A 27,806-nucleotide genomic window follows, 5' to 3' on the forward strand; every position below is an offset into this window, starting at 1 on the left:
AAAGCAAAAAGAAGTTTATCAAGGGCGTGTCCGTTTCTGCTTGTTTTAAAGGAAAAGAAGAAGAATATTTTACTTTTCTATCAAAATGTAAAATATCATACAAATTTCGAAAGATTAGGAAAAAAATCATATTTAAATCTATAATCTGATATTAATATATTAAGAAACCTCTAGCTGCTTTGAAATAAAAAGGAAATTAAAATGCATCCGGAGGAAGATTTATATTGATAAAAATAAATAAAAGTCTATTTGGGCATGCCTTAAGTTGGTGAACCATAAGTAGTGTTTGGCAATTTTTCTTTTGGCGAAGAGCTTTTGAGTTAAAATTATTTATTTATTTATTAAAATTTATCAAATTCATCGTTAGTTTCGGCATAGGGCTTAGGCCATTGGTGAGTCAAATCTGTTGTTGGTCGTCGTTGCCCAAGGTTGTGTGGCTCTCAATGAGGGTTGCGTGACCCCAATTGACGAGGCTTGAGGTCCCACAACCATGTTGCCCCTTGTTGGCCTGATTGCCCTTGCTTGAAGAGGATGAACAATAATGAGAGGCAAAATCGAAAAATTTAAAAACTAGTGAGGGTAACTTTGAAAGAAAAAAATAGTTCGGCCAAATGTTGAAAGACTAAAGTTGGTCCCTTTTAGCATTTGGCCGAAAGCACCTTGGGAAGGCTTGCGAACCACCCAAACATTTTCCAAGGAATTTTGAAAGTTGAAAACTTATTGAGAAAGTTGAATCAAACATAATCTCACTTTAATGATTTCTATTTTTTAATATATATTGAAATAAATTTTAATAAATTCAAATGCGAGTAACTTGTTTTACAAATTGGGAACTTTTCTAGTTTGATTGCTATCAATAAATTGGCTTGTAGACCTTAATCTTTTTAGCAGGAACCACTTGCTCGATTAGCAACTTTGAATTAGAGTAAAAATTCATATTGTGTGCGTCATATTCGCATCGATTGCGTCATATTCACGTCGATTATTGGCATAATTTATGTGTAGTTGCCAAGAAGTTTGAAATCATTTACGTCAAATTAGTTTCGAGCATGTGTGGTACTTGGGCCAAGAATCTGATGAGCCCTATTCTAAATTTCGATTAAAAAAAAGCCAGGAGAAACTAGAAACTAGAAATAGTACAAAATCCAAGGGCACGACAGCAAAAAAAATATTTGCCCCCACTCTTTTGAATTTTGCCGAACCCTCCGTCTCTCCTCCCTCTCTCTCTCTCTCCTGTTCCATCACCCAACTGAAACTGCAACAGTCGCAGCGCTCGGCTTTCGCTTGCTCGCGGCGGAAGGTCTGGAGCACCCGAGCGGCGCCGTTTCAGGGATCTCCCTCCGTCCGGATTCGAGGGTTCCTCAGGCCGGCGAGGTCGCGTGTCCGCGTGCGGCGATGGCGTCCGGTTCGCCTCGGGATCGCATAGACCAGGTATTCGTTGTCATTCCTTCTCGCGACGTGTTTGAATCGGAGTAGGATGCAGACGAAGCATTCGATTGGATTTGCAGAAATTTTTCGCGCAGTTCAGTTTTTTATAGAGAAATGGACAATGGGTAGCTGCTCTTGGCGTTTTCCACTGAGGAAAGGCGTTTTCTTTTTCCCTCTCTGTTTTTCCGCAGCTGCGTAGAGAGCATTTGAAATTGCCCGGTTGGCTTGGGATTCATCCCAAGCTTATGTGGCATTTGGCTGAATCGTTTTGCTTTCTTGGGTACTCCATTTTGAGGAGAATTTAATTCAAGAAAGGAGTTTTCATCATATTGAATCCAAATTTTGTTTATGAGCATCATCCACGCGTGACTATCCCATAAAAGAGTCGAATTATGGAAAAGGGGGCAAAAAAAAGGTTTGGTTTGGTGCATCATGCCATTTCTGCTCTGAGAGAATTGGTTATAGAAATTAAAAGGATTTTTAAAACATGTCAAACCAGCTAAAATCACAATGTCAAGAAAGCATTGCAAATTATTATTATGTACTTTCTGACACTGGTAGAGACGGTACTGATAGTTCTTTACAAGTATGCAATGAGACTTGAACTCGCCCCATACAGGGAATAATAAGCAATTCAATTTGTTATGTGGAGAGCTTAAAATGACACGATTTGTTATGTGGAGAGCTTAAAATGACACGATTTGTGGTTATTGTTGCTTCAACAGTTTTTCGCCTCGAAGAAAAGGAAATCCTCCTCTCCTCATCCAAAATCACGGAGGGCCGAAAATAATGAGGTAGCCCCTCTTGGAGGGTCGCCTAGTGCCAAAGGCACCTTAGACAACTACTTGAGGACCTCTCAGGAAGGTGGTCATGTTGCCAAGCCCTTGCATATGGTTAGTGATTATTCATCAGGGGTCATGGTTCAGTTAAGCGGAATCTGTTGCAGAATGCGGAGAAAAACTTGAAGCCTGAAAATAAGCAAGTACAGTTATCTGCTGAACTGCCTAAGGCCGAGGAAGCTGCTCAGAAGGAAGCATCTCACAGTTCATCTGAGCTGGAGCATGCTGTGGCTGATGCTACTACAAAAGATTGCCTCTTGCCTGCAAATGGCACAGAAAACTCGGAACTTAAACAGTTTGCCAATGATTTCTTGTCATTATACTGCAGGTACCGGCATGTTTATGGATAGACTAATCTTTTTCTTGGTCCATCTTTAATACTCTGATGATTAGGAATTTTACAAAGTTTCATCTCATTCTGGATTTTAGAAACACGGTGTCATTCTTGTTTGCCACAAGTTTACATTTCCCTCCTATTGAAGTGTTTGTTTGGACATTTAGATCTGTTGATTAGAAATGTCAGCAAAATTTTCTTCTGTTCTGGTGCATCAGGACAGGTATTTTAATTTTCTTTTCCCTTTTTACTCCTCCTGAAATTTCTGTGCCTATACACAGTGAAATCCAATCAAGGTTACCAGCAGATGGAATTTCTAATGTTAAGAGACGCGATAACCCATCTAAACTTGATAAGGAATCACAGAGATCCAATAAGAGGTTTCAAATGACTGGTCAATCACAAGTAGCTGATGATTACAGTTTCCACAAAGGAAAGGCTACGTTAGAAAGGGTTCCATGTTCAGTTTCTGAAACCAGGAAACATGCATGCGATTCTTTTAAAGAGGTAACAATAAACTCAATTTGAAAGACATTTTTTCAACAACCATTGCTTGTTCACGTCTTCAATTTGATAGGAACCTGTTGTGGACAATCTCATTGAGCTTCAAGCAAGCTCGAAGAAATGCAAACAAGCACCTCCATCAACTATAGGTGTGATTGGGTGCTCCACACCTGTCTCACTTGTTGTAAATCCCTCTGCCAATAAGACCCCTAGTTCAACATCTGGAAGCTCTATGTTTTCCCCTGGCGAAGCATTTTGGAGTGAAGCAATTAAGCTTGCTGATGGTTTTTGTGCTCCTGCAAACCATTCTATTTCTGAAGCTTTTAAGGAAGATCACCTCGTGGAAAAAGTCTGTCGACTGGACAGATCAGATCATGAGGAGAACAAGGGAACACTACATGATAGGAGCAACAGAGTCTACTGTAAGAAAACTATTACATCAGAATCAGTAGAGAAGCACACACCAGGCTCTGTGAAAAAAGTCTCCCCTTTGCCAGTCAAGCATTTTGACTTTTCTTGCGAGGACAAGAACTTGGATAAAGTCATTGTCAATAGTTCTGATCCACAGTCTTCGACAGCTGTAACCTGCAGGGATGACAATCAGCCTGATTGTGAATCTGTAGGTCCGAAAGGTCTTCGGAGTACAAGTATGTTAGCTCGCTGTAGCAATGGACAGAAGATAGAAGAGATTCGTAAGAATCAACCAATGGATCCATCGTACACATTAATGAAAAGAAAAGCAGATTTATTTAGTCAAGATGACAGCTCCAAATCTGATTCGCCAATGTATCATCTGAAGGATTTGTCTGCTGATCATCGAAATGGTGAAGCTTGTACTCCAAGTAGTATGCACAACAAAGATATTCTTGACATTAGCAATTGGCTTCCTCCTGCAATAAGCAGCTTATATAGGAAGAAAGGAATACTCAGGTTATACCAGTGGCAGGTATCTTCGCAACACATGCCATCCTTAGCTTGCTATTGCAGTGGTGTTATGGATGAATTGATAGGATTTTGCTATTTAGATCTGGACTAGATTTTGCATATGTGGGGCATAGTTGAGTGTCAGCATTATCTATAATCTACCATCCTAATTGAATTTGACTTTCCTGATGTGATATATGGTGTGCAGACCAATTAGACATAAGGATATTATTTCAATGAGTTGCTGTGGGGGATGCTGTGTATATCATGTTAAGGCTTTTTTTGGGCAGGGAGGTTCTTTATTTTTTTTGACAGAGAGGTTGCATATTTTATGGACTATATAAGCTCAATGGCTCACAATAGCATGAGATACACAACTGACAAACGGTTGCTTGGCCAAAATCTTAGTCGGAGCAAAAGGCTTGGTTTTAATTCTGAGTGGTTTTCGCGTTGTGATGTTGGGAAAAGTCTAAGTTATTTTGTTACATCAGTTGTGGCAACAATGTTATCTAGCCCTTTTAGGAAATACTCTTGTGCAGTAACTTACTAGATAAATAACTGGATATCATATTTTTGGAATTTTTCCAGGGATTTAAAAACCAGCATCAAAGTTATAACTAAACTTTTGTTAGCATATGTTTGATTTGTGCTGGTTGCTAAAGAGATTAGTGGGTTAAGGACTGTATTGCTCAACCCGATGCTGTAGTAATCTGCTATAGTGCTATCTTTCCGTTTATGGAGGAAAAATTATGCTTTCGCTTTCTTTTTCAGGTTGACTGCCTTCAGGTTGAGGGTGTGTTGCAGAGAAAGAATCTTGTTTATTGTGCATCTACGAGGTATTGATTCAGAATAAGCTGCTGTCTTGCTTGTTAAACTTGGAAGCTTTTCTTAAAACGATACACACATATGATTGCGTGTCTTATGTGAATTTAATGTGTATTTAGATAGCATTTCATGTGTACTTCAATTACATCAGCATGTTACATGAGGATGCAATGTTGTCCTGTTACAATTTGTATAGACTATGGCATTTGATTGGCTGTTGAAAATGCCAATAGTCAGATAAAGGTTAAAATCTTGACTTTGTGACTGGTGAACTATGGCTAATTGTGTCCATTGACAGAAAATGTCTGATGTGGCCCTCGTCTATATTTTATTGTACAACACACATGCACACATGCAGTGAAGTTTGGTTTGCATGATCATGCGAGAGAGCAACATGCTAAATTCAAAAGCCCAACTTCCTTCAGTGGTCAATTCCATTGTCTTTCATGTTTCTATATGTATTTGACTTCTCTCTCTTTCCTATCTATCTAATATTAAAAAAGGCTTTTCATTTTACTTTGCTGGATAGAAGACCTTCATTTCCTCCAAGTGTGATGAGATAAACAGCATAACTTGGGGCCACTTTTATTTACACTGTATTAATATAGACAAAAAGCACAGCTTACTATAGGAGCTTTATCCTTAAATAAGTTTGAGGTGTGACCTTGTTAGACTGGCAATGCATTAACTTAAGCTTGTGAACATGCTTTACATATGTAATATTTTCTCTCTCCATGTTAATATGTTCCTTCTTCTAGAGAGGATTGGCTAAGCAGATAGTTTAATTTCTATGACTCAGTGTAGTGCTAGACCTTTATTAAGTAAGGAAGGAAGGAACATCTACTCTTGTTAGGCATTCGACCTTTTTCTCATACCTCCATAATATTGCTGATCAGTGTTTCCTTTTGGAACAGTGCTGGTAAAAGTTTTGTTGCTGAAATTTTGATGTTGCGAAGAGTCTTGTCAACTGGGAAAATCGCACTACTAGTTCTTCCTTATGTTTCTATTTGTACAGAGAAGGTACTTATTCTCGGTTCTTTCTTCTATTATTCTTGTTTTTATTTTCCCTTCTTTTTCTTTTCTTTATTATTCTCTATACTGAGCTTTTGTTGATTATGTTTGCGTAGGCAGAACACCTTGAAGCCCTTTTGGAACCACTAGGTAGGCATGTGCGAAGTTACTATGGAAGTCAAGGTGGTGGAACACTTCCTAAGGACACTTCAGTGGCTGTTTGCACTATAGAAAAGGCGAATTCCTTGTTAAATAGGCTGCTGGAGGAGGGTCGTCTATCAGAAATTGGAATTGTGGTTATAGATGAACTGCATATGGTGTGTGCCAGTTTGATTGTTAAGTTGGAATACCCTGATAAAAATCTTCTGTAGTATATATATATTGGACGTCTTTTGTCCATCTTTTAGAGGTCCTTTTTCCCTTCTGGATTCTTAAATTGGTGCTGTAACACTGACAGGTTGGTGACCAAAGCAGGGGTTATCTTTTGGAACTTATGTTGACAAAGCTCCGCTATGCTGCTGGTGAAGGCAACTCTGACTCAAGCAGCGGAGAAAGCTCAAATACTAGCAGTGGTAAAGCTGACCCTGCTCGCGGATTGCAAATTGTGGGTATGAGTGCGACTATGCCAAATGTGGCAGCAGTTGCCGATTGGCTTCAGGTAAGCAGAATTGAGCTCCCTCGGCCTTTCTGTTGTCCAATTAGCTGACTTAATTAGAATGAAGCCTTGCTTCATTTATCAGGCCCTTGGTCTTTATTACCATGACAGACACGACTGATGGCGATGCTAAGAATTACTTCAAGTCAGTTGTTAATTTGTGGCTCTGCTGTTGGTTCAATTGCCTGACACAGATCTGGTGGTAGAGAAAGCCTAGGACTGGTGAACATTAGTCAATTTAGAATTCTTAGCTAGCATTTGTACATTTTTCTACAATATATATTGTTTGTGAATCATAGGGGTCATATTCCTGTTACTAGCAAAGGAGTTAGATAGAGAGTTATTTATTACCCTTCTAAGAGTATATGGCATAATTTCCTCCCTTTTTTGTTGCATTTACATGTATGGACTGTTTCTAATGCAAGTGCATCTGTTTTGTTGATGATGTGCTGCTGCAAAAATTTAAGAATTTCAATTTTGCACACTAGCAGTTTAGCGCAATAAGTAAGTAGCTGTTTATGTCCATGTTGTTGATTGTCTTGGCTCTTGTTTCACAAATATCAGTTTTGGAAATTTGTCTTCAGGCTGCATTATACCAGACGGACTTTCGACCAGTTCCATTGGAGGAATTTATTAAGGTACGGAATACCATTTATAACAAGAAGATGGACATAATCAGAACAATTTCAAAAGCAGCTGAGCTTGGTGGTAAAGATCCAGATCACATTGTAGAACTTTGCAATGAGGTTGGAAAATACTTGCTTCCCCTTTTACTTAACATGTACATGCATAGGGAATGAACTTGATAAGATGGATTGTGAACATATTTCAGGTTGTTCAAGAAGGTCATTCAGTCTTAATATTTTGCTCAAGTCGTAAAGGCTGTGAATCAACTGCAAGACATGTCGCCAAGTTTCTGCAGAAGTTCTCTGTCAATCTTCTGAATTCTGATGGGTTTACTGATGTTGCTTCCGCTATAGATGCCTTGAGAAGGAGCCCTGCTGGATTGGACCCTATATTAGAAGAGACTCTTCCTTCTGGTGTTGCTTACCACCATGCTGGCCTTACGGTATGCTTGCATACTCTTCTTTTTCTATTGTTGTGATTATTGCACTGTTCTATAGCCGAGAATGCCTAATGGCTATGCTATATAAAGGTTGAAGAAAGAGAGATAGTTGAGACCTGTTACCGGAGAGGCCTTCTGCGTGTCTTGACTGCCACATCTACCTTAGCTGCTGGGGTCAACCTTCCAGCCAGGAGGGTCATTTTCCGGCAACCCAGAATTGGCTGTGATTTTATCGATGGGACTAGGTACAAGCAGATGGCTGGTCGAGCTGGTCGGACTGGTATAGATACCAAGGGTGAAAGTGTATGGTGTTCCTTTTTAATCGCATCTCTTTATTCGAAATGTAAATATATTGAATTTCTATTAGTTTATACTTGAAGTATTTAATTCATGGGGTTTACATTTCGCACAATGACATACCGTGGCCCATAATTTTTTTTTTTGAAGCCTTTTCCATCTCTGAAGTAAATAGTGCCTTTGTCATCCTAATTCATGAAAATTTTATCTCTGATAGAAATATTTACATTTGTGCAGATCCTTATTTGCAGATCGGAAGAGGTTAAAAGAATTGTTGCCCTTCTGAATGAAAGCTGTCCACCATTGAGCTCTTGTCTATCTGAGGACAAAAATGGAATGACTCATGCAATCTTAGAAGTTGTTGCTGGTGGGATAGTTCAAACTGCTAATGATATCAATCGATATGTCAGGTGTACCCTTCTCAATTCTACAAAACCATTTCAAGAAGTGGTTAAATCAGCACAGGATTCTCTCCGATGGTTGTGTCACAAAAAGTTTCTTGAATGGAATGAGGAAACCAAGTTATACAGTACAACTCCTCTTGGGCGTGCTGCTTTTGGAAGTTCTCTCTCACCAGATGACTCACTGGTAAAGCTTTTGCTTCTTGATCACATTAGTCACATTTTCAGTTGATGCATCAGTCTTGAAAAGTTCTATAGATTTAGGTACTCATACTTTGGATGAGGGAATGACGGGTGGACTGCTATTACAATGTACTTCATGGAATGTAATGACTGCTTGTTTCACAGATTGTACTGGAGGATCTTTCCAGAGCTAGAGAAGGATTTGTGCTTGCATCTGATCTACATTTAGTTTATTTAGTTACCCCAACCAATGTTGATGTTGAGCCAGATTGGGAACTTTACTATCAGAGGTTCATGGAATTGTCTGCTCTGGATCAGGTACTTGTTATCATTTTAACTAGTTCTTGGCAGTTGGCATTAAATATTAGTCTGTTGCATAGAGATCTCTTGGCTTGTGTTCGGAGGTTATATGACTGAGGCTTTGGGCCTCTACTGGTGTTTGGGGCAAGATAGTGGCAAGTATTTATTAGTTTACCCAAGATCCTTATGATAGTTTGTTCAGCCCATGCATATTTAGTTCATTTGTTCTGGGAGATTTCAAATATTTTAGTTATTTTATGTGGATGACTCACTCTTTTTTGGCAGAATAAATGGTGTTTTATGATGCCGATGATGTTGAATATGAGTGTTTTTTACCTTTGGTCCCTATATTCACCTATGTAAATCAAATAGGGAAGGCAAGGAAAATGTACCTATAACAATTTAAGTTATTGATTATGATTAATCGGATTGCCTTTTTAGACTTCTCTTCCTCCAGTTACCTCAACGTCCATCATAAGAAGTGTCATTTGTATAATCAAGCTTGATGGCTTTCTGATAGCTGGAATTGATATTCTGCAAATGCATAGGCACATATGGCCGGATAGCCATAATCCCTTCCTTTCACCTGCATATTCCCATTATGCTTTCAGCAACATCTGTGAAAGTTGGTTTTTTATACTCTTGTGCCTAAATATTCCACAATCAAAGATCTGTGCATGCATTTAACTTACCTTAAAATGTGTGAGGTGCAGTCAGTTGGGAATCGAGTTGGAGTGTCTGAACCCTTCTTGATGCGTATGGCACATGGTGCTCCTATGCGCACCGTAGGCAGATGGAGGGATAATACAAAAGGATCACATTGTAAATTGCAAAAGCAGTCCGGAATCTCAAACAACCATGTGCCTCCAGATGAGAAAGCATTTCGAGTGTGTAAACGATTTTATGTTGCTCTCATTTTGGCAAGATTAGTGCAGGTATAGATCTCGTGCTTGCCTTCTCTCAGTATCATGACATGTTTCAACCCGTAATTCATACTTATCCTTTCAAGCACTGTGATGACTATCATTCGAGGACTGGTAAATAGTTGAGGGGTCTTTGCCTTTAGAAGTTGCTGAAAGTGAATGCTAGTAATTGCAGCATGTCTGAGGATATAAAACAGCTAATTCAATGGTCCTGCCTTACTGTATAACCTTGAAGCACAATGTGCTCCGAGGACCAGCTGGCCGTACTCTGTTAATTCAATGTGAAGTCATGTGTTTGATTTTTGTCCCCATTTCATGAGTATGCTCGTATTAACATGTTGACATACTTCAGTGCTCATTCATAATTTAGATAATGATCTTGGAGATAGACATGACTGTGATTTATCTGGTAAAGATGATTGTTTTCTTTATAGTTGCTTACTGTGCTGTTAGTGCCATGTGCACCTGAAACATTATGAAGATTTCTAGTAATACCTGTTTAACACGTGATTGATAGTGTATAAGCCAACAGCATATGTGCAGTTTCCATCAATAGTCTGACTGCATTTTGTATGTAATATGCAATTCACTGTGCACAAGTGCTTAGATGTTGAAGCTTTAAATAATGATCTAAGTCTTGTGGTAAAGGAAGCTCCTGTGGCTGAAGTTTGTGAAGCGTATAAAGTGGCCCGAGGAATGGTTCAAGCTTTACAAGAAAATGCAGGTCGATTTGCTTCAATGGTTTCTGTATTCTGTGAGCGGCTTGGATGGCATGATCTAGAGGGCTTGGTTGGCAAGTTCCAAAATCGTGTCTCTTTTGGAGTCAGAGCAGAGATTGTAGAGCTTACGAACATCCCATATGTTAAGGCAAGTATACGTCATGTTGGCAAGTACTTTTCTCGTGATGGTCAATGGTGGAATGCCTCTGTGCCAGTTTCAATTAATCCTGGTTTTGACAACTGCTTCCAACTTTAGGGATCTCGAGCTAGAGTACTGTATAAAGCTGGCCTGCGTACACCTTTAGCAATTGCAGAGGCTTCCACTTCTGAAATAGTAAAAGCTCTGTTTGAATATTCTTCATGGGCTGCTGAAGGTAAGAATGTGGATAATTATGGACTTCTTTTAGATGGGTTGGACAATGAAGCTATGCTTCCTCTAGAAAATTTGGGTTGATCATAGAATAAATGGTGCATCACTGCATGCGCACAGCATTTATCTCATTTGATGGAGTCTCTGTTTGAATATTTATTATGGGCCGCTGGATTTGATTTGGATGTTCATCGCTTTTGCATAATTAGGTCACGAAAATGAGTTGATGCATGCAACCTGTGTGCTAATCATCAAATGAAAGATACAAAGCATGTTGATTGAATCTCATTCTCTACTTGTTACATTGCCATTATGTAGTTGGCTTTGCTTTTAGCCTTGAAAAAAATGTTCTGATGCAACTGCTACAAATTATGGGGTTTGCCTGTGCCATGGATGTGCAGGAAGTTTGGATCACTGTGTCCTTTTAGACTCTCAGTCCATGTTAGAGAGAGTGAAAAGAGAGAGGCGAGTTGAAGGAGGGAAAGAAAGGGAGGAATTATTGTTTTATCTCTTTCTAAAAAGGAGAGAAAATTTGAAGGGAAGGACTAGAGAGAAAACTTCCGGGGGCCAAATGAAACTCTTTCCCATCTTTGGAATAAAAGTGGAGGGATTGAGGAGCTCTATTTTAAACAATCCAATTGTACCTATGAAAATGAGAAATGCCAGCACACAATTTTTTCTAATCTCTCGAATATTGTCTGGATAGATACATTATCGCTGATATGTGATTGCGTCTTTACTGATGGAAAATTGCAATTTGACTATTATATATATTTAGGGTTATGTGCAAGTTTAGTTGCTCATATACTTGGTATTTTTTTCCCGTGTGCATCCTTCCTTGAATATTTATAAGTGAAAATGTGATCCATCACACAAGGGAATGGTGTATATAGAAAAATCCTCTGAATGCACATAGAGCAAGCTTGCTTGTTGGAGTGGAAGAGGAGAGGACTGATGCTTCTATGAATATAGCACCGCGGCATTCGTCTGCTTTGGGCTTATGTACTTTATCATGTGATGAAACGTACAGCATGATTAATGTAGTTAATCTCTTTTATTTTGTTTGATTCTTGTTTTCTTTTTGAAAGTCAAATGTTGTGTTTGTTGTGGACAAAAATATCCCGCTTTTATATATTGTAGATACTTGGACTTCTCTTTCTGTTTGTTAGTGCTGATTGTATCTATTATAAATGAACAGAAAGCTCAGCACAAAGGCGCTTACAATTAGGAGTTGCTAAAAAAATAAAGAATGGGGCACGCAAGATTGTTCTAGATAAAGCCGAGGAGGCAAGAATTGCTGCCTTCTCTGCCTTCCAGTCTCTTGGGTTAGACATCACGCAATTTTCTCGACCTGTGCCGACTATGATGGGAGATCACATGGGACAAGGGCACATGAGAATGTCCTCTGGGGTAAAAAGCACTAATAATACGTCAGGTGTGAAATCTGCCGAGCATGTCCTGCCTGTGGCAATTGTTGGGGAGAGCAAGAAATCTGATACAATTGCAGAAACTCAAAGGGAGATGTTGGAGACAAAGTCATTTGTGGGATCTAACGCTTCAGAGACTGTGATGTTAACTAGTGGACTTGCAAATTATCATGCTGCTAATTTGCCTCCCTTCCCGGCTGAAAAGCCTGTAGCAGTTGGTGATGAGCCTAATGTTGCAACCATTTGTGGAAAAGATGCTGATACAACTCCCTCCATACTAGTAGAGAGTTATGGTGACAAAAACCAAAATTCTGTTGGAACTGATGCTCATGTTGATCATGGTGTTCAGATACCGACAAGCAGTGTGCAAAATAAAGATTGCTCAGATAAAGGCCCTGTTACTGCAGCTAATACTCCAGGTGGAATTGATGCTTTCTTGGATCTTTGGGATGCTACCAATGAATTTTATTTTGATATCCACTATGCTAAACGGAAAGAGGTGAATTCTGTGGTGCAATTTGAGATATGTGGTTTAGCAGTATGTTGGGAAAATTCACCAGTATACTATGTTAATCTTCCCAAGGATCTAATGAGGACCATTGAGACAAAAAGCAGTTACTTATCAACATCATCTACTGCAAATGAAAGTTCACTTCAGCATGCTCGGTTGGAAAGCATCAAAATACGGTGGAATAGGATCTGTGGTATAATGGGAAAAAGATCTGTCCGAAAATTTACGTGGAATTTGAAAGTTCAGATTCAGGTTTTCAGGAATTCTGCAGTTTCTATACAGAGAATTAGTCGTCCATATCTTGCAGGGAAAGATATGGGTCCTGAAATTATAGATAACTCATACTTGGTGTTGCCACCTGTTGATGTGAATGATGGAATTGATATTTGTGTTGTAGCATGGATTTTGTGGCCTGATGAGGAGAGAAGCTCTTGTCCAAACCTGGAAAAGGTAGTAAGAGGACCCATTTTCACATTATTGAGCTTTGTATCCTGTAGGACTTCTAAACCAGAGATATAGTATAAATACCAACGTAATGATTTTTTTCATCTTGCCCCAGGAAAGCTCTCTTTGAGACTGCTGAAATATGTCATGAGATCTCTTGTATGGATTTTTATTTTAAAAAATTCACATCTGAAGTTGTTTTGATTGTAAAACAGGAAGTCAAGAAAAGGTTACCAAGTGAGGTGGCCGCAGCTGCTCATCGTTGTGGCAGGTGGAAGAATCAAATGAGAAAATCTGCACATGATGGTTGCTGTCGACGGGTGGCGCAGACGAGATCACTACGTTCTGTTCTGTGGAAATTACTTATTGATGAAGAGCTGTTCGAACCACTTATGATGATTGAAGTTCCACTGGTAAGTTTTGCATTGCATCACGCATGAATGTTCAAGATAAAATGTAGATTTGCAACTTAAGACTTAAAAATTATCATAGTCTAGATGGCTAAAAGAAAGGTGTAAGGACGAAGCAACCAATTGCGTTGCCAAGTGCTTACATTATGACAACAAGAAATTGAGGCGAATTACATTCATCAAGGAGTGAAGTTGGGAAAGGGAGGTAATCTATGGTTGGGTAGCCCAATAACTTGATTAAAATAAAACCTAACATCAAACATTTGATGATTGTTTAAATGGGTCGCTGCCTGCTTTTAGCTTGGTTTGATTAAGTCATAATATTGAATGTCAGATATGTTGGTTCTCCATTGTTTTCTATGTGTTGCTCCTAAATTGATGTTTCTTTAGAGCTTAAGATTGTTGAGTGGTGTCTTTCTTGGGATAAAGAGTTATCTGTGGCAATGATTCTCATCTCACTAGTTGCAACAATCTTCTTTGGATCTTTTGACACTTGTTTGATGCTTGTGTTTTCAGGTTAAAGTTCTTGCAGACATGGAGCTCTGGGGAATAGGTGTTGATCTGGAGGGGTGCCTTCAGGCACATAATATTTTGGGGCAAAAGTTAAGGCATCTTGAGAAGGAAGCTTATAGACTGGCTGGGGTTACATTCTCACTCTATGCAGCTGCAGATATTGCAAATGTCCTCTATAGACATCTAAAATTGCCTGTACCCGAAGTAAGTGGGAAAGGAAAACAACATCCAAGTACGGACAAGCACTGTTTGGATTTATTAAGGTATTACAATGGAAAAAAAATTACCTTTGCTTTCTTTCATATCTATCTGATCTTGAAATTGTGTGGAGAATTATACTTTACTTTGTTTTATGCTTGTTTGTGTACTACTAGTGTCATTAGCTATAGTGAAGACATATTTTTGCATTGTACTGGTGGTGTAGTAAACCACTTGTAGGATGTGGTTACTAGTCCTCTGCTTGCATTGCTGATGACTTGCTCTTCCATTCTTTGACTCTCATTCCATATTTAGTTAATGTGATGCTTGGGTGCATTTTTAAAGTTTTCCTTCAGACTGTCTTATAAGTATTCTAGTGTTGTGCTGAACAATTACATGATAGAATGATTATTGATTTACTTAGGAATGAGCATCCTATTATTCCCATCATCAAAGAGCATAGAACGTTGGCGAAGCTTCGGAACTGTACGCTTGGATCAATTTGTTCCCTTTCCAGGCTTTCTACAAGTACTCAGAAGTACACACTCCATGGCCACTGGCTACAGACGTCAACAGCAACTGGACGGCTATCAATGGAAGAGCCTAATCTTCAGGTCTGGGTTTTGTTTTAGCTTAATCTTTATTCGCTCCTATCATGATAATCTTTTTTCTTGTTGGATGGGGACATTGATCAAAACTAAATTGGGCAGTGTGTTGAGCATATGGTTGAATTCAAGATGAATACAGATAAGACTGCAGTTGAAGATGGTGCGGATCATCACAGGATCAATGCTCGAGAGTTCATCATCCCGACTCAGGTATTGCCTATTAAGCTAAGTTCATGTAAGGTGCTTTCATCATGGTTAGATAGATGTATCTTTCTCTATGCATCATAGCACTACTTCCATAATCTCCAAAGCAGATTCTGTCTTGAAAATTGTTGTTTTCATAATTACTAATTTTGTACATTGAAGAAAATATTTGAGTGGATGCTGTAATTTCGATGTCGATAACCATGGTAATACAAATGTTGAATGTATTTTGGCATACTTTACATTAAAAAGTCATCAAATGATGCAAACTCCATGTATAATCTTTAACTTTGTTTACCTTCGTCACAACAAGCTGTATGCTAAAACAAATTTGAAAAGGTTTCCCTGATTTGGATATGAATTTTTCTCAATACAACTTTGCATGGGACCCTATTCTAGTAATTTTGCTTGGTAGAGCCTAGAGGTATTATGGTGATATTATTGCTAGTGGTATAGTACATACCAAACCTGTGACTTTAAAGTTCGAATAGGTTTCTATGACTGGAGCAGTGTGATTATAGAACTGGAACGTAGACCATTGTGCAGGCTGTAGAATGTCTTTGCAAAGTTAGAGGATTGAAATGGTGTTTTTTGGGGGAGGGGATGGGGTGGGTTAGCTTTCACAACACACAGCTCAAAAGAGACTTCCTTGTGGTTGTTCATGAATCATGTTCTTTGGGTTGGTGGCAGTTTATATCCTTGTTTGTGTGTACTATGTGCAGGGGTTACTATGTGCAGGGGTGTCTGCACATGTATTTCTGTGCGTGCTAGGATTAGCCTTAGTGGGTCAAGCATCCTGGCATTTTTCCGTGAATCTTTTTTGGGGTTAACAATGGGTTTCGCAGCCGAGAAAACAGCTCTCTTACGTATATTACCGGGATTTCTTTTTCAGGAGAACTGGTTGTTATTAACTGCAGATTATTCTCAGATTGAACTACGGTTGATGGCACATTTCTCTGAAGACGCTTTTCTGATTGAACTGCTGAGCAAGCCTGATGGGGATGTCTTTAAAATGATAGCAGCTCGATGGACGGGGAAGACAATAGATGCTGTTAGCTCCCAGGAACGTGATCAAACAAAACGTATGGTCTACGGCATTATTTATGGAATGGGTGCTAAGACCTTAGCTGAGCAATTGGATTGCACCCCTGATGAAGCCACAGAAAAAATTCAAAGCTTTAAAGCTAGCTTTCCTGGTGTTGCTTCTTGGCTTCGTGAGGCAGTCTCATCTTGCCGTCAGAAAGGGTAGTGATACCTTGCTTCTCTCCTGTTTGTTTCACGTGACCCTGTCTTTGTTCTTAAGTTAGTAAAATCAAGATGGGCAATAAATCAACAACTACAGTGTTTATAATTGGAATTTGGATCCAATGTCTACACTTTCTAACTGGTTTTACATCTAATTTAGAAGTTTCTGTTTTTTCATTATTTATTATTTAGTTATTCTTTTTTATTTTCCTTTTTTTTTTATTGGGCTGGGGGTTGGGGGTTATGGAGATGAAAAAGAGAAAAGGCCATTAGGATTGCTAGACTTGAGCATGGTTTTGGCTTGACATATTAGGGTGTGTTTGGTAAGCATCTTTGTTTCTAGGAATAGTTTTTGCTCAGAAATGGTTTTTTCTTGTTCTGTTCTCTGGACGAATTTTTAAGCATTTGAAGACGTTTTATAACTGCATAAAATTTCTATTCTAGGAATAGAAGTGCATTTGGTATGACTCTCAATTTTTTTTTTTTTTTTAAATTTCTAATAATTTCCTTACATTTTTCTCTTTTTTTTTTGTTTTTTTCCCTTTCTTCTTCTTCCTCTAGACGGTTGCCAACCTCTGGCGAGGCCAAGCCTCGTTGGCTTGAGCCTCGCCAAGTTTACCGGTTGCGAGGCCATTAACTGCACAAAATTTCTATTCTAGGAATAGAAGTGCATTTGGTATGAGCTGGCGACCGGCTAGAGGAAGAAGAAGAAGGGAAAGAAGAAAAGAAAAGAGAAGAAAATAAAAAGACTTGATTCAAGAATTGTTTCCGGGAATAAAGAAGCGATTTTTTTTTTTTATTTCTTGATTCTGTTCCAAATATACTCTTGGGAACAAATTTCTTCCTAGAAACAAAAACGTTACCAAACAAATTTCGTTTTTTTTTTTTTTTTTTTTTTTGGGAACAAAAGAATAGAAATATGCACTGTTTGGCATGTTACCAAATAAACCCTTAACCTTTATATTGGTAAACAAATGTCACTAGGCAGTCTTCAGCAATGAACTTATTATACCTTGCATCCCATTTCAAAAAATGTGCATTCGATTGGTAATTGTAATTTCAGGAAAAGTAAAATGGTTCCTTTGTGGGTTTAATGTCTCCACCCCACTGACCAGTAGATGTAATGATACTCACCTTGATATTTTTCTGAAGTTTGAAACCTTTGGTTGGTAAGGTGAACCATATACTTTCTGAACTATGGTTTGTTTTAGGTATGTGGAGACTTTGAAGGGAAGAAAACGTTTCCTGTCTAAAATAAAATTTGGAAATAGCAAAGAAAAATCAAAGGCTCAGAGGCAAGCTGTAAATTCAATTTGTCAGGTATAGCATACTACCCCTCTCTATACATTAATTTCTTTTCATTGTAATCGTGGAAAGAAGCATTCATATAATGGTTTCTCACTGTCTTTTCATTCAATTTGTCAGGTAAAGAATCTATTCTTTTTCTTCTTCTGTCTATCTGCCCTTTTCCCCCTTCTAATATGAAACTGTTCTGGTTCTCTGACAATTTTCTTACTCTAGGGATCTGCGGCTGACATAATCAAGATAGCAATGATGAATATTCACTCAGTAATACTTGGAGTTGAATTTGACTCTAGCTTTCTGCCTGAGACGAATTTTCACATGCTGAAGGGCCAGTGTCGAATTCTGTTGCAGGTTTTTTTATCTGTTTATATGTTCATATTTTTTCTGAAAGCTTGAGTTGCATTTCATCTGTATTTGGAGGATAAATGTGACTGACCTGAGATGAGTGAGTGACAATTCTGTGGTCATAACATTAATACTGGCTGTGAGTTACCTAGATTGACTTGCTTGATTAACTTAATCCACAAACTTGTATGGAAAGTCAGTATTCATTTATAATACGCCTTAAAAGTTTTTATAACAACGTTGTAATCACTTTTATCTTTTCTCTTTCAGAGAAAGATGTTAAATGCAGTTTGTCTATTAATAATTATGGAGTATGGACAATTCTGATGTTGGAAGCGGGCTTTGACTATCTATCTTTTTTAGAAAATATATTGAGCTTATTAAGCCGATACATATGAACTATCAAGTTTTGACATCAAAGCGTAAGAATGTGAGCAATAAAACAAATTGTGAGTCCGATTAAATCTGAAAAGGATAGGCTACGCTAAAGGTATTTGGGCTTTGTCAAGATCTTTCTTTTCTCCTCTTCCGATGCCGAGATCAGATAATTTGAGGTTTGAGGAAACAATGGAAGGACATGCTACTGACTGTGAATTTTGAAATTTTGGACTGTTCTTCATTCCTTAAACTTTCTTACTCTCGACTCATTCATGCTACTGACTAAAATGAATTGTTGAGTCTTCGCTCTGTTTCTTCTCTAGCATATACTGTAAGTCATGATACATGGAGTTTTAGTTAATCATGAATGTTGCTTTTCAGGTCCATGATGAATTAGTTCTTGAAGTCGATCCTACTGTTCTAAAGGATGCTGCCCTACTGCTGCAAAGGAGCATGGAAAATGCTGTCTCACTTCGAGGTAATCTGTTTCTTTATGTTTGATTAATTATTAGTTTGAAAAACAAATCAGGATCCTGTGCGCTCTGCTGGTTCTTATTTTTAAGTACATTTGCCAATGCCATACATTTTTGCCCGTTTTGATTTATTATTATTTTATGTTCCATTCTTCAGTTCCTTTGAATGTCAAATTGAAAGTTGGGAGAACTTGGGGTTCTTTGGAGCCTTTTTGTACAGAAAATCCAGAGCAAGTTGTAGTCGGTGGTTCTTAGGTAACAAAAGATCTTTATTGTCTATCTACTTCAATAAATTGATCAATAAGGCTTCCTAGGTAACAAAAGATCTTTGTTGTCTATCTACTTCAATAAATTGATCAATAAGGCAGAACTTTCCACTATCAGCTTCTATCTGTTCAAGAAATGTCTGGACATTCTGACAATGGACAAGAATGAGACATAGGTCAATGTCTCTAAGTACAAGACCTGCTTATTTGGGAGCACCATGAATGCTCCAGTGGGGAAAGTTGGCTCATAGGCCAGGCATATCGTTCTTTCCATCATCAGAGAGGCCCATTAAGACAGTCCTTCTGGGGTTAACAATTCCTCCTTCAAAGCAGGCAAGTTCAGGAGCTACCACTGGAGAATATGCTGTCCTCAGCTAAATGCATTGGGTGCATCTAGAATGAAGATTGGTGGTTAATTCTGCGTTGGGATGCTTCTCCAAATTGCATGATTCTAAACGTCCTGGCAAGTTGGTTATGGGTTGTAAGGATGCCAATTTGCAGAGTGACTAGAATTCCAGTGAGGTAATGAGCAGTTCATGATAGCCTATATTTTTGAGCTTTTGCCCACTTATATATAAGAAATTGCTATTAATATGATACACTCCCTCTGTATCGCACGTGCAACCTAATTCTTTATTCATTGAGTTTGTGGGAATGACACCTTAGCAAATGCCATCAATTGATCAAAGGAAGGACTGGAACTAGAAAGAAACACGTTTACACCAATGATTAGTTGGCTTAGAGAAAGCCTGGTTTTACTCAACTAGAGAGCTATGCGTCACTCTGGATTAATATGGATTTGTCGTCTTTTGCCCTTACCACTTGGGGCTGTCAACTATAGAATTTTATCCTAAAGACATTTGCATCATTCTCATTGTTAAGCAGGATAGAAGCGGAAGCTGATTTCATTTGCATGTCCTTTTAGGCATCATTTGTCATGGAGAAAATAGTGGTGCTTTGTGGATGGCCTAGCAGAGGAGTTGGTGTCTGAAGAACTTTAGATTGAGATCTATCTGTCTCTGAATCTGCATGCAGGTTTGCTTCCGTCAATCTTCTTTTGGTTGCCAGTATGGGAAGCACAGTTTGATTGCCTGCAGTTTTCCGTAACTTGTCTTTGACAAGCCATTAGAATCCAGAAATGATTAACAACCCCACCCAGACAAGAGTTCAAAAGGGAAGGAAAAAAATAAATTAAAGAATGAAGGAAAAGAGAACATAATTTTGCCTCCAGGTACTCCTGTTTTATATATGAAAGTTGGATCCTGGGAGTGCATTCTAATCACATGTGATGATTATGTAACTGGATCTAAATATTGTGAGCTAGTGAAAATGTCCTTTTGTCAGTGAAAAAACATCTTTTGTGGGTAGCAATGCTTCACTGGATTTGTGGCGAGAAAAGACAGGAATCAAAATGTGCGTATCTGGTGAGAATAGTTGACCTTATGATGGGATGTGTGTCAGAAGAGGCTGCTAAAGACTTGATGTGGATTGAGACCATAACATTTCTAACACTTGGATGTCACGTGAAACTTGACGCAAGATATACCATAGTTATCAGAGAAAACCCACTATTCGACCCTATTTGCTGGGATGTTTGGTTGTTTTTGTTGTTGTAAAACTCAGCAGCTATGAGAGAACACCCACTTTCAAACTCTAATGGAGGTTTCTCCCATTGCAGTGTGCTTCATTTGAGACTATACTTCTGATGATGCCTTTCAAAGGATTTACAATTGGCTTGCGTGGCTTATAATATATCCAGGAAGTGGACTTCACTGTGTCGCTGGAGGTATGGGATATACGCTCCCTCCCCAACCGGACATGGAAATGTTCAGCTCAGGTGGAGCATACGAGGAACTGGAATTTTGAGGCAAATACTTCGTAAGGTTTCTTCAGCTAATTCCTAATGTTCTTTCTCCTTCTAATTTTTCCACTTTTCTCGGAAGGTTCACTCTCGTTATGCTCCATTCAGGATTGTTAATGGTGCAGCAGATGGAAAGTCTCTATCGGATGCATGCTTTAATGTTCTCATCCCAAACCACTTGGCCATGACTGCTGTGGTCTTCTGGTACAGGCATTTATGCTTTGCCTTTGTTTCCGTTTCTCATAAATGAAGGTGCTCATTGACATGTACATAAGCAAAAGGAAGCGTACCATGAACATGCGGCCCTTCAAGACGGGGGGCCACTGACCTGAGTTCCATGCCCGAGTTGGGTGTAATTTGTAGCTAAGTTGTTCAAACTGTCATGGAGTCGTTCGGTGAAATTTGTTAGCGCTTGGCATTGCTCTTATTGCCCTTGGGAATCAACGGAAGTGATGACCTTTTCCGAATTGCAGGAATAGTTGTTCCTGGAAACTGGAGCTTTGTATGCGTCTCCTTGTCTCATGTTTGTCCCAAATGGTATGACAGTACTTTAAGTCGAGATGGTCAGGAAAATGTCTGGAAATATCTTCGATTATTCTCAGACTAATTTCTTGTGAGCAAACAACGTACATCTTCAATTGCTTTTTGGCACAAAGATGAGGAGGTTTTCTTGACATCGACCAGAAATGTCAATAAATTGGTGTGTCAAATTGACAATGTGATGAAATACACAATATTAAACATTAAATGAAAATGCCACACTGATTTGCAATCGCATTTACAAAGTCTTAGCATATTCAACAAAGAAAGCGATTATAGCAGAGTACCCTGTGGCCTAGAGAACGAGGCAACAAGCATCTTCTCGGAGGATGTTCATGACCGTACCGTAAATTGCTGCAAATTTAAACAATTTTTTCAAAAACAAACAAAGGACTGTTTCCTTTCCAAAATTGTATCATCGGTAATTTCTGTATCCGATTAGACAATGGCATTTTATGTTACTTCAGTCAGTTCCATCCCGAGTAATTTATTTGGAGAAGCCTCTTTCTTGAGCTAGGCCTTAGGGAGAGTTATAGAAGGGAAGAAGTCAAGCTAAGCAGAATTTTGAGGTTGCGGATCATCAATGAGGATGATTAGAGATGAATTATTCTCATGAAGACCGAGCCGTATGAGTTCCTAATTTCTTAAAAATAACATCTAGAAAGGTCCTAATAAGGAGTAATCATCACTTATCTCCAATCACTAATTTTTTGATGAATTGGAACATCACAAGGACACATGGATGAGGCCTCAGGCATCTTGTCATTAGGCAATGAGGTGATAGCCAAAAAATGCAAATGTAAGCTATCCAAGTTTGTGTGGTAAGTTGCATTACTTGGGAGAAAATATTGGATGGTCCTGGAGCGCCTAGTGAGCGTGGTCTCCGGCCATTCATGAAGTGCCATGTGGAGGCGTGGGTCCGCTGGCCATCTTCTACACAAACGTAGGCTTCTTTCCTCTCTCTCCTCGCCCTAGCCCTCTTCCCTCTCTTCCCTAGCCTACACGCTACCCTCTGCCTCTTCTCTCTCTGTCCTATGCAATGCATTTACTCTTCATTCTCATAGGAAGGAAAGGGGAGCAAATCCTTTCCCTTTCCTCTCTGGAGAACTTGACGCTTTCAAAATTTTGAATTCTAAATTCTCTGTCCTGCTCGTTGTTGCTCCAGAGCTTGTCAAGCGGCCGTTTCTGCGTGATTGCTGACGAAGCACATTAAAGCCGCCCTTGGTCCGGCACTCGCTTGCTTCTCTCTCCTTGTTCGTTGCTCCTCCAGTGTTCGTCAAGCGACTGTTCTTTGCCGTCTCTGACGAAGCACATTTGTTATTTTGTAACGCATTAATTTTTAATAGCATTTTTTTTTCTTGCATTAGCTTTGGTCCACTCTTTAGGGCCGTAATTGCCGGTCACTTGGGGCGTGCATGTTTGTGTTTCTTTTTCTTGTTCATGAACAAATTTTCTGTTTTTTTGTTTCCGGGAATAAAAAAAAGAACAGAAACGCTTTTGTTCAAAATCTGTTTTTTGTTTCGGGAACAAAATTAGAACATAAATAAGAAATAAAAAAAAGTTATTTTTTTGTTCCAGAAACACTTTTGAAGAACAAATTTTCTCTCTCCTTTCTTTTCTTCTCTTTTTTTTTCTTCTTCTTTTCTTCTTCCTTTTTTTGGCCAGTCGCTAGAGGGTCGCCGGCCCCGATAAGGCCGAGCGTCGCAGTCCTTGGCGAGGCTCGGCCTTGCCTTGGTTGGGCGAGCTTGGGCTCGCCTAGATCCGGTGAGGCCGAGCCTTGCCGGTGGCTAGGCGAGCTTGGCCTCGCTGGTGGCTAGGCGAGTTTGACCTCGTTGGATTTGGGCGAGCTCGAGCTCGCCCGGCCAAGACGAGGCCGAGCCTCGCCCAACCACGACGAGGCCGGCGAGACTCGCCGGGGCCGGCAAGCCTCGCCGGGGTTGGGCGAGGCCATCGGCCCTCGTCGGCCGGTCGCCGACCATGGCCGAGGCCGGCGGACCGGCCAAAAGAAGAAAAAAAGAAAAAAATTAAAAGAAACAAAAAAAGAATACAAATTTACTAAACGTGTTTCTATTCATTTTTTTATTTATTTCCGGAACAAGTTTACCAAACGCGTCTTTCTGATAAAAAATTATTCCCTGAACGAAATAGCTTTTTTTTTTATTTATTTCTGTTTCCCGGAACAATTTTTGAACAAAAACACAAATAAACGCACCCTTGGTTGATGTGAAATGCTCAACATTTGTCAATGCTTGCTGTATGTTTAACATTTTTATTTCTTCACGGACAAGTGGTTTGAGAGGTTTGTGGTAAACAAATATGTTGGAAATTCAAAGCTTAGTTCATTCTCCATATTATGTACTGCTCAGGCGTGCGCTAATTTGAGGAGAATGTTTGATGTGGAAATATGTCTAAATTGTGCTAGGAACCATTCATTACTTTTTTCGATCCGCCGCTTCATTGACGACAATTTCATGGATATGAATTTTGGAAACATTCACCGGCAACCACTCGGCTCCTCCTCATGGCCCTCCCTCTCCTCTTATCCTCCTGCGCCTCCACTCCCGCCTGCCTCCCGCTCTCCTCCTCCCCTCCTTCGTAATTGCTCCCGCCGACGCGACGTCGTCCGCCTCATCCTCCACGGAGGCCCCATTGCGAGGGCGGTTGTCCTTACTGACCTACGCCAGGACCTGCTCGAGGTTGGTGCGGGGGGCGTTGGCGGTGGCCTCGTTGGCCTGGGCGAGGGCCCTCCAGATCTGGTTCTCCATGCACAGCGACTTCCTGATCCTCTGGATCTCCTCCTCCTTGGCCGAAGCAGCAACGAGCGCGGAGAGAAAAGAGAGCGAGCGCCGGAGCGGCCATAATGCGCTTCGTCGGAGACGGAGGGGGAACGGCCGCTTGACGAAGGCCGGAGCAACGATGAGCACGGAGAGAGAATTTGGGATTCAAAATTTCGAAAGCCGTCGAGTTCTCCAGAGAGGAAAGGGAAATGGTTTGCTCCTCTTTCCTTCCTCTGAGAACGAAAGAGTAAATGCATTGCAGAAGGAGAGAGAGAGGAGGAGGCAGGGGTAGCGTGCAGGCGAAGGAAGAGAGGGAAGAAGGATAGGGAGAGGAGAGAGAGGAAAGAAGACTACGTTTGTGCAGAAGATGGCCAGCGGACCCACGCCTCCAAGTGGCGCTTCATGAATGGCCGGAGATCACGCTGACTTGGCGCTCCGGGACCATCCAATATTTTCTCCTTTCTCCACTACTTGGACGTAGATTCCATCCCATATAGTACTATAGATATTCTATGTATAACTCAAATATAAAAGATAGCACGTGAATTCAGCTAAGAGTTTAGATTGTTAGAGAACAATACTGAATATATTTCATAAAGCTAATCCATAGATGTTTGTCGCAAGCCACAAACTGCATGTACTTATTAGTATGCATAACAAGAAGTACATGTATTGCTCATATGATGAGCTGAAGTGTCTCCAGACGTACTTATGACTTGTGCACCCTCCAACCATAATACAAACCAGGAGAGCGACCACAAGTTCTCACTGACAGTGGAGTCCCTAGTTGTGAAACCACACAATGTGGTCCTCAGGAAGGAAATGGCAAACAGGCACAGTCCCTGGCTTAACCTTGAGCACTTGGAAGGCCAAGTGTTTCGGGTTCCATGCTGACGTGTCGGTGTGGCAAGCGGCGATGGCCTTCGCTTCTGTCCCGTCGGCGCCCTTCATCGGGACCATGTAGAACCGAGTGTCTTGAGTCTTGTGGCAGTAGAAGACAGCATATGCATAGTTTTGCTTGTGGCACACCACTGATTTATCTGCTGCAATTCTTCTTACTCCTTCTTTGATGGTGAATTTCTCCAACTGGGTCTCTTTTTTCACCTCTGTAGAGACAGCCTTCAGATTGTTTCCAAGCCTGGTCCTGGTGTAGTCAATCATGGACTCCAATGAGGTTGTGCAGTATTTTTCCTCTCCCTTAATGCCTGGTTCTTCACACTCCTTAATAGTGTCCTTCATCATTTCGGCTTCCACTGATCCGGGCGCCACGGAAAAGTGGTCCAGGATATCAGATATCTTGTCAGATGAAAATGGTAGGGTTTTTGCTTCTTCGCGGGGCAAGAAAGTGGCCGAGTTCGAAGTCTTGGTGAAGTGCAAAGACAGTGTCGTTCCGGGTTTTAGGTCTTTTTCCATGAAGAAAAGGGCCACGTTTCGATCATCACGAAGTTGGGTCTCGGTTGCGGCGTAGATGTAGTTGAACGGACTGGGTCCGGGCTTGACCCCGACATAAACGGGCTTGCCCTTGGGTCCTGTGTGCACGGCGACTCCTCCTTTGCCAACTCCGACACTGGTCCCCTTTCCGGGCTTCCCCGTGTCGACTCCGACTCCACCATTCCCGACGCCAACTTTGGTTCCGCCAGGCTTTCCCTTGCCGGCATCAACGTTCACTCCACCTGTGCCTACGCCAACTGAGGTGCTCTTGTCTTCCATGAAGTCTAAAACATCGGTAAGTGGACTTGAACTCAGCTAGTATCAGAGAATAATAAAAGATAGATGCACTACGATTGATCTACATGTGGTCAACTTGTTTATAAAAGCTCATTTAATGAGCAATTATCATCATTGCTCATAAAAAATTGAGAGAGGACGTGCACATCGTGGCAAAGGCCAGCCGGGCCATGCAAATCTACATGGTTAGATTTCATTCATATAAATTGGAACAAGTTATTTATTAGAAATAGGGAAAAAGCCAAAAAATAAAAATAAAAATCCAAACTATGCCCTTTGTGATACATTTATCATAAACATTTTCTTATGACGTAAAAAATCCAAAACTTGTATTTATGTAACACATTACCTACTTTAAAATTTCATTAGATGATATTTTAGTTAAAAAATGTCATCTTTATTTTATTAAAGTCATGTGGGTGCCGTGTTAATACTATTTGCTTTTTCACATCCACATAAACAGATTTTTAATAATTTCCATTGACAGAACTTTGATGGAGGGTAAATATGTTACATGTGTACATGTTTACGGTAAATATATTATGGTAGGCATAATTTAGGATTTTTTTTTATGGCTTTTGCCATTAGAAATGAGACTTTTGCTTTAGACAAGCATGAAATGTCGTCTTGTCTTATATCTATCAAATAAAAAACTTGGATCTTCCCGGTTTTAGTTGTCAGATTTTCTGGGAATCCATTGAGAAATTGAAGGTACGTGCTGACATGTGACTTACAAGATCTTACCTCCATGCGTCATGTTTTTAGTTTTGAGTCGGTCAGCTTCTTGACGAATAAAACTAGATGAAGTGCAGTTTTTACTTGGTTGTGCAAGATATGGTTTCTTTCTTTTCTGAGTTCGAGCACAAACCTGACTGTTGTTGTAGCATGTCCTTGATGGATTTTGGCATTTGCGTGTTGGGTAACTTTGACTTCCAGTATAGTTCGGGAGTTAAAGCCGCATGGGAAGTCGCCAGAATCACCTGCACCAAATTCCACAAAAAAAGAAAAAGAAAAAGAATCCTTTTTAGCTTCTAAAAACTGAAGAATTGTTACCAACATAATGAACTCGCAGCTAAAAGCCTCATGCATTATACTGAAAGAGAAAACTCTTCAAAGAAATTACGTACCGTGAGAGAAGCTAGGACACGCAGGAGTATGAACTCCATTGTTGAAGCTCGAAATCTAAAGGAGGATGATTCAGTCAGAGAGAGATAAAAGTTTACATGGAATAAGAAAGAGTTGGAGTTCCAAATTTATAAAGCAGATAGAGAGGTGATGAATTCAAACAAGAGCTTACCCCACAAAACCGACCAACACATCGTGCCACTGATGAGGCAGGCTTAATCACTTCAACTGTCCCTGGCTTTCGTACAACCAATTCATTTGCATCTCGTGGGACAGGTGGAGCATAGAGATAGAGAGAGAGAGAGAGAGAGAGAGAGAGAGTGAGAGAGAGAGAGAGAGCAGCACTATTCATGGTGTTTTATTTTCTGGTCCTTAACCTAACTTTCTACTTCACCCCTTCAGGCACCTAGAGAAAAAATTATATGCCGGGCAGTTGTGAAGATGGAGAAGTAATGACGAATTCAATCACAGAGATCTTTCATTTTCATCTATTTTCAGATTCATTAATACATAATGACACTTCTCCGTTTAGTGACTCAAACTTGTAAGATTTTTGAGCATTTGTCCCGCTAAATTATTAATTTATCTTGTTAATGAAAATGGAGAATTAGTCACTAGAAAATTTTGAATTGATAGATGAGTCTTTGTATGCCTTTTCACATCTTTTAG

The 27,806-nt window shown here is 39.9% G+C and overlaps 2 protein-coding genes across 2 annotated transcripts; one reads left to right on the forward strand and one right to left on the reverse strand.

The window, feature by feature from the left end:
• Positions 1-1,395: 1,395 nt before the first annotated feature.
• LOC104437751 (helicase and polymerase-containing protein TEBICHI) lies at positions 1,396-19,582 on the forward strand. The gene is made up of 27 exons (XM_039309786.1): positions 1,396-1,431; positions 2,154-2,222; positions 2,333-2,595; positions 2,883-3,108; positions 3,179-4,051; positions 4,801-4,865; positions 5,769-5,874; positions 5,982-6,182; positions 6,323-6,523; positions 7,105-7,266; positions 7,353-7,589; positions 7,677-7,889; positions 8,121-8,471; positions 8,633-8,785; positions 9,481-9,702; positions 10,339-10,557; positions 10,666-10,783; positions 11,978-13,167; positions 13,377-13,574; positions 14,088-14,347; positions 14,707-14,896; positions 14,993-15,100; positions 15,987-16,339; positions 17,551-17,659; positions 17,861-17,995; positions 18,749-18,845; positions 18,998-19,582. The coding sequence occupies exons 1-27, from the start codon at positions 1,396-1,398 to the stop codon at positions 19,093-19,095; spliced, it is 6,453 nt and encodes a 2,150-aa protein (XP_039165720.1). The 3' UTR covers positions 19,096-19,582.
• Positions 19,583-24,871: 5,289 nt separating this feature from the next.
• LOC104437752 (BURP domain protein RD22) lies at positions 24,872-27,299 on the reverse strand. Its single transcript, XM_010050776.3, has 3 exons — positions 27,140-27,299; positions 26,881-26,992; positions 24,872-25,999 (listed from the first exon to the last, which is right to left on the reverse strand). The coding sequence occupies exons 1-3, from the start codon at positions 27,176-27,178 to the stop codon at positions 25,068-25,070; spliced, it is 1,083 nt and encodes a 360-aa protein (XP_010049078.2). The 5' UTR covers positions 27,179-27,299; the 3' UTR covers positions 24,872-25,067.
• Positions 27,300-27,806: the final 507 nt, after the last annotated feature.

This window comes from Eucalyptus grandis, chromosome 3 (assembly GCF_016545825.1).
Source record: "Eucalyptus grandis isolate ANBG69807.140 chromosome 3, ASM1654582v1, whole genome shotgun sequence".
Lineage (NCBI taxonomy): Eukaryota > Viridiplantae > Streptophyta > Magnoliopsida > Myrtales > Myrtaceae > Eucalyptus > Eucalyptus grandis.

Bases quoted from the DNA above. Each gene is read 5' to 3' on its own strand.
- LOC104437752 (XM_010050776.3), bottom strand. From the start codon at position 27,178: ATGGAGTTCATACTCCTGCGTGTCCTAGCTTCTCTCACG. The intron at 26,993-27,139 runs GTACGTAATTTC...AATTTGGTGCAG, and splicing joins GTGTCCTAGCTTCTCTCACG to GTGATTCTGGCGACTTCCCA. The intron at 26,000-26,880 runs GTTTGTGCTCGA...CCGATGTTTTAG, and splicing joins CATGCTACAACAACAGTCAG to ACTTCATGGAAGACAAGAGC.
- LOC104437751 (XM_039309786.1), top strand. From the start codon at position 1,396: ATGGCGTCCGGTTCGCCTCGGGATCGCATAGACCAG. The intron at 7,890-8,120 runs GTATGGTGTTCC...ACATTTGTGCAG, and splicing joins TAGATACCAAGGGTGAAAGT to ATCCTTATTTGCAGATCGGA. The intron at 13,168-13,376 runs GTAGTAAGAGGA...ATTGTAAAACAG, and splicing joins CTTGTCCAAACCTGGAAAAG to GAAGTCAAGAAAAGGTTACC.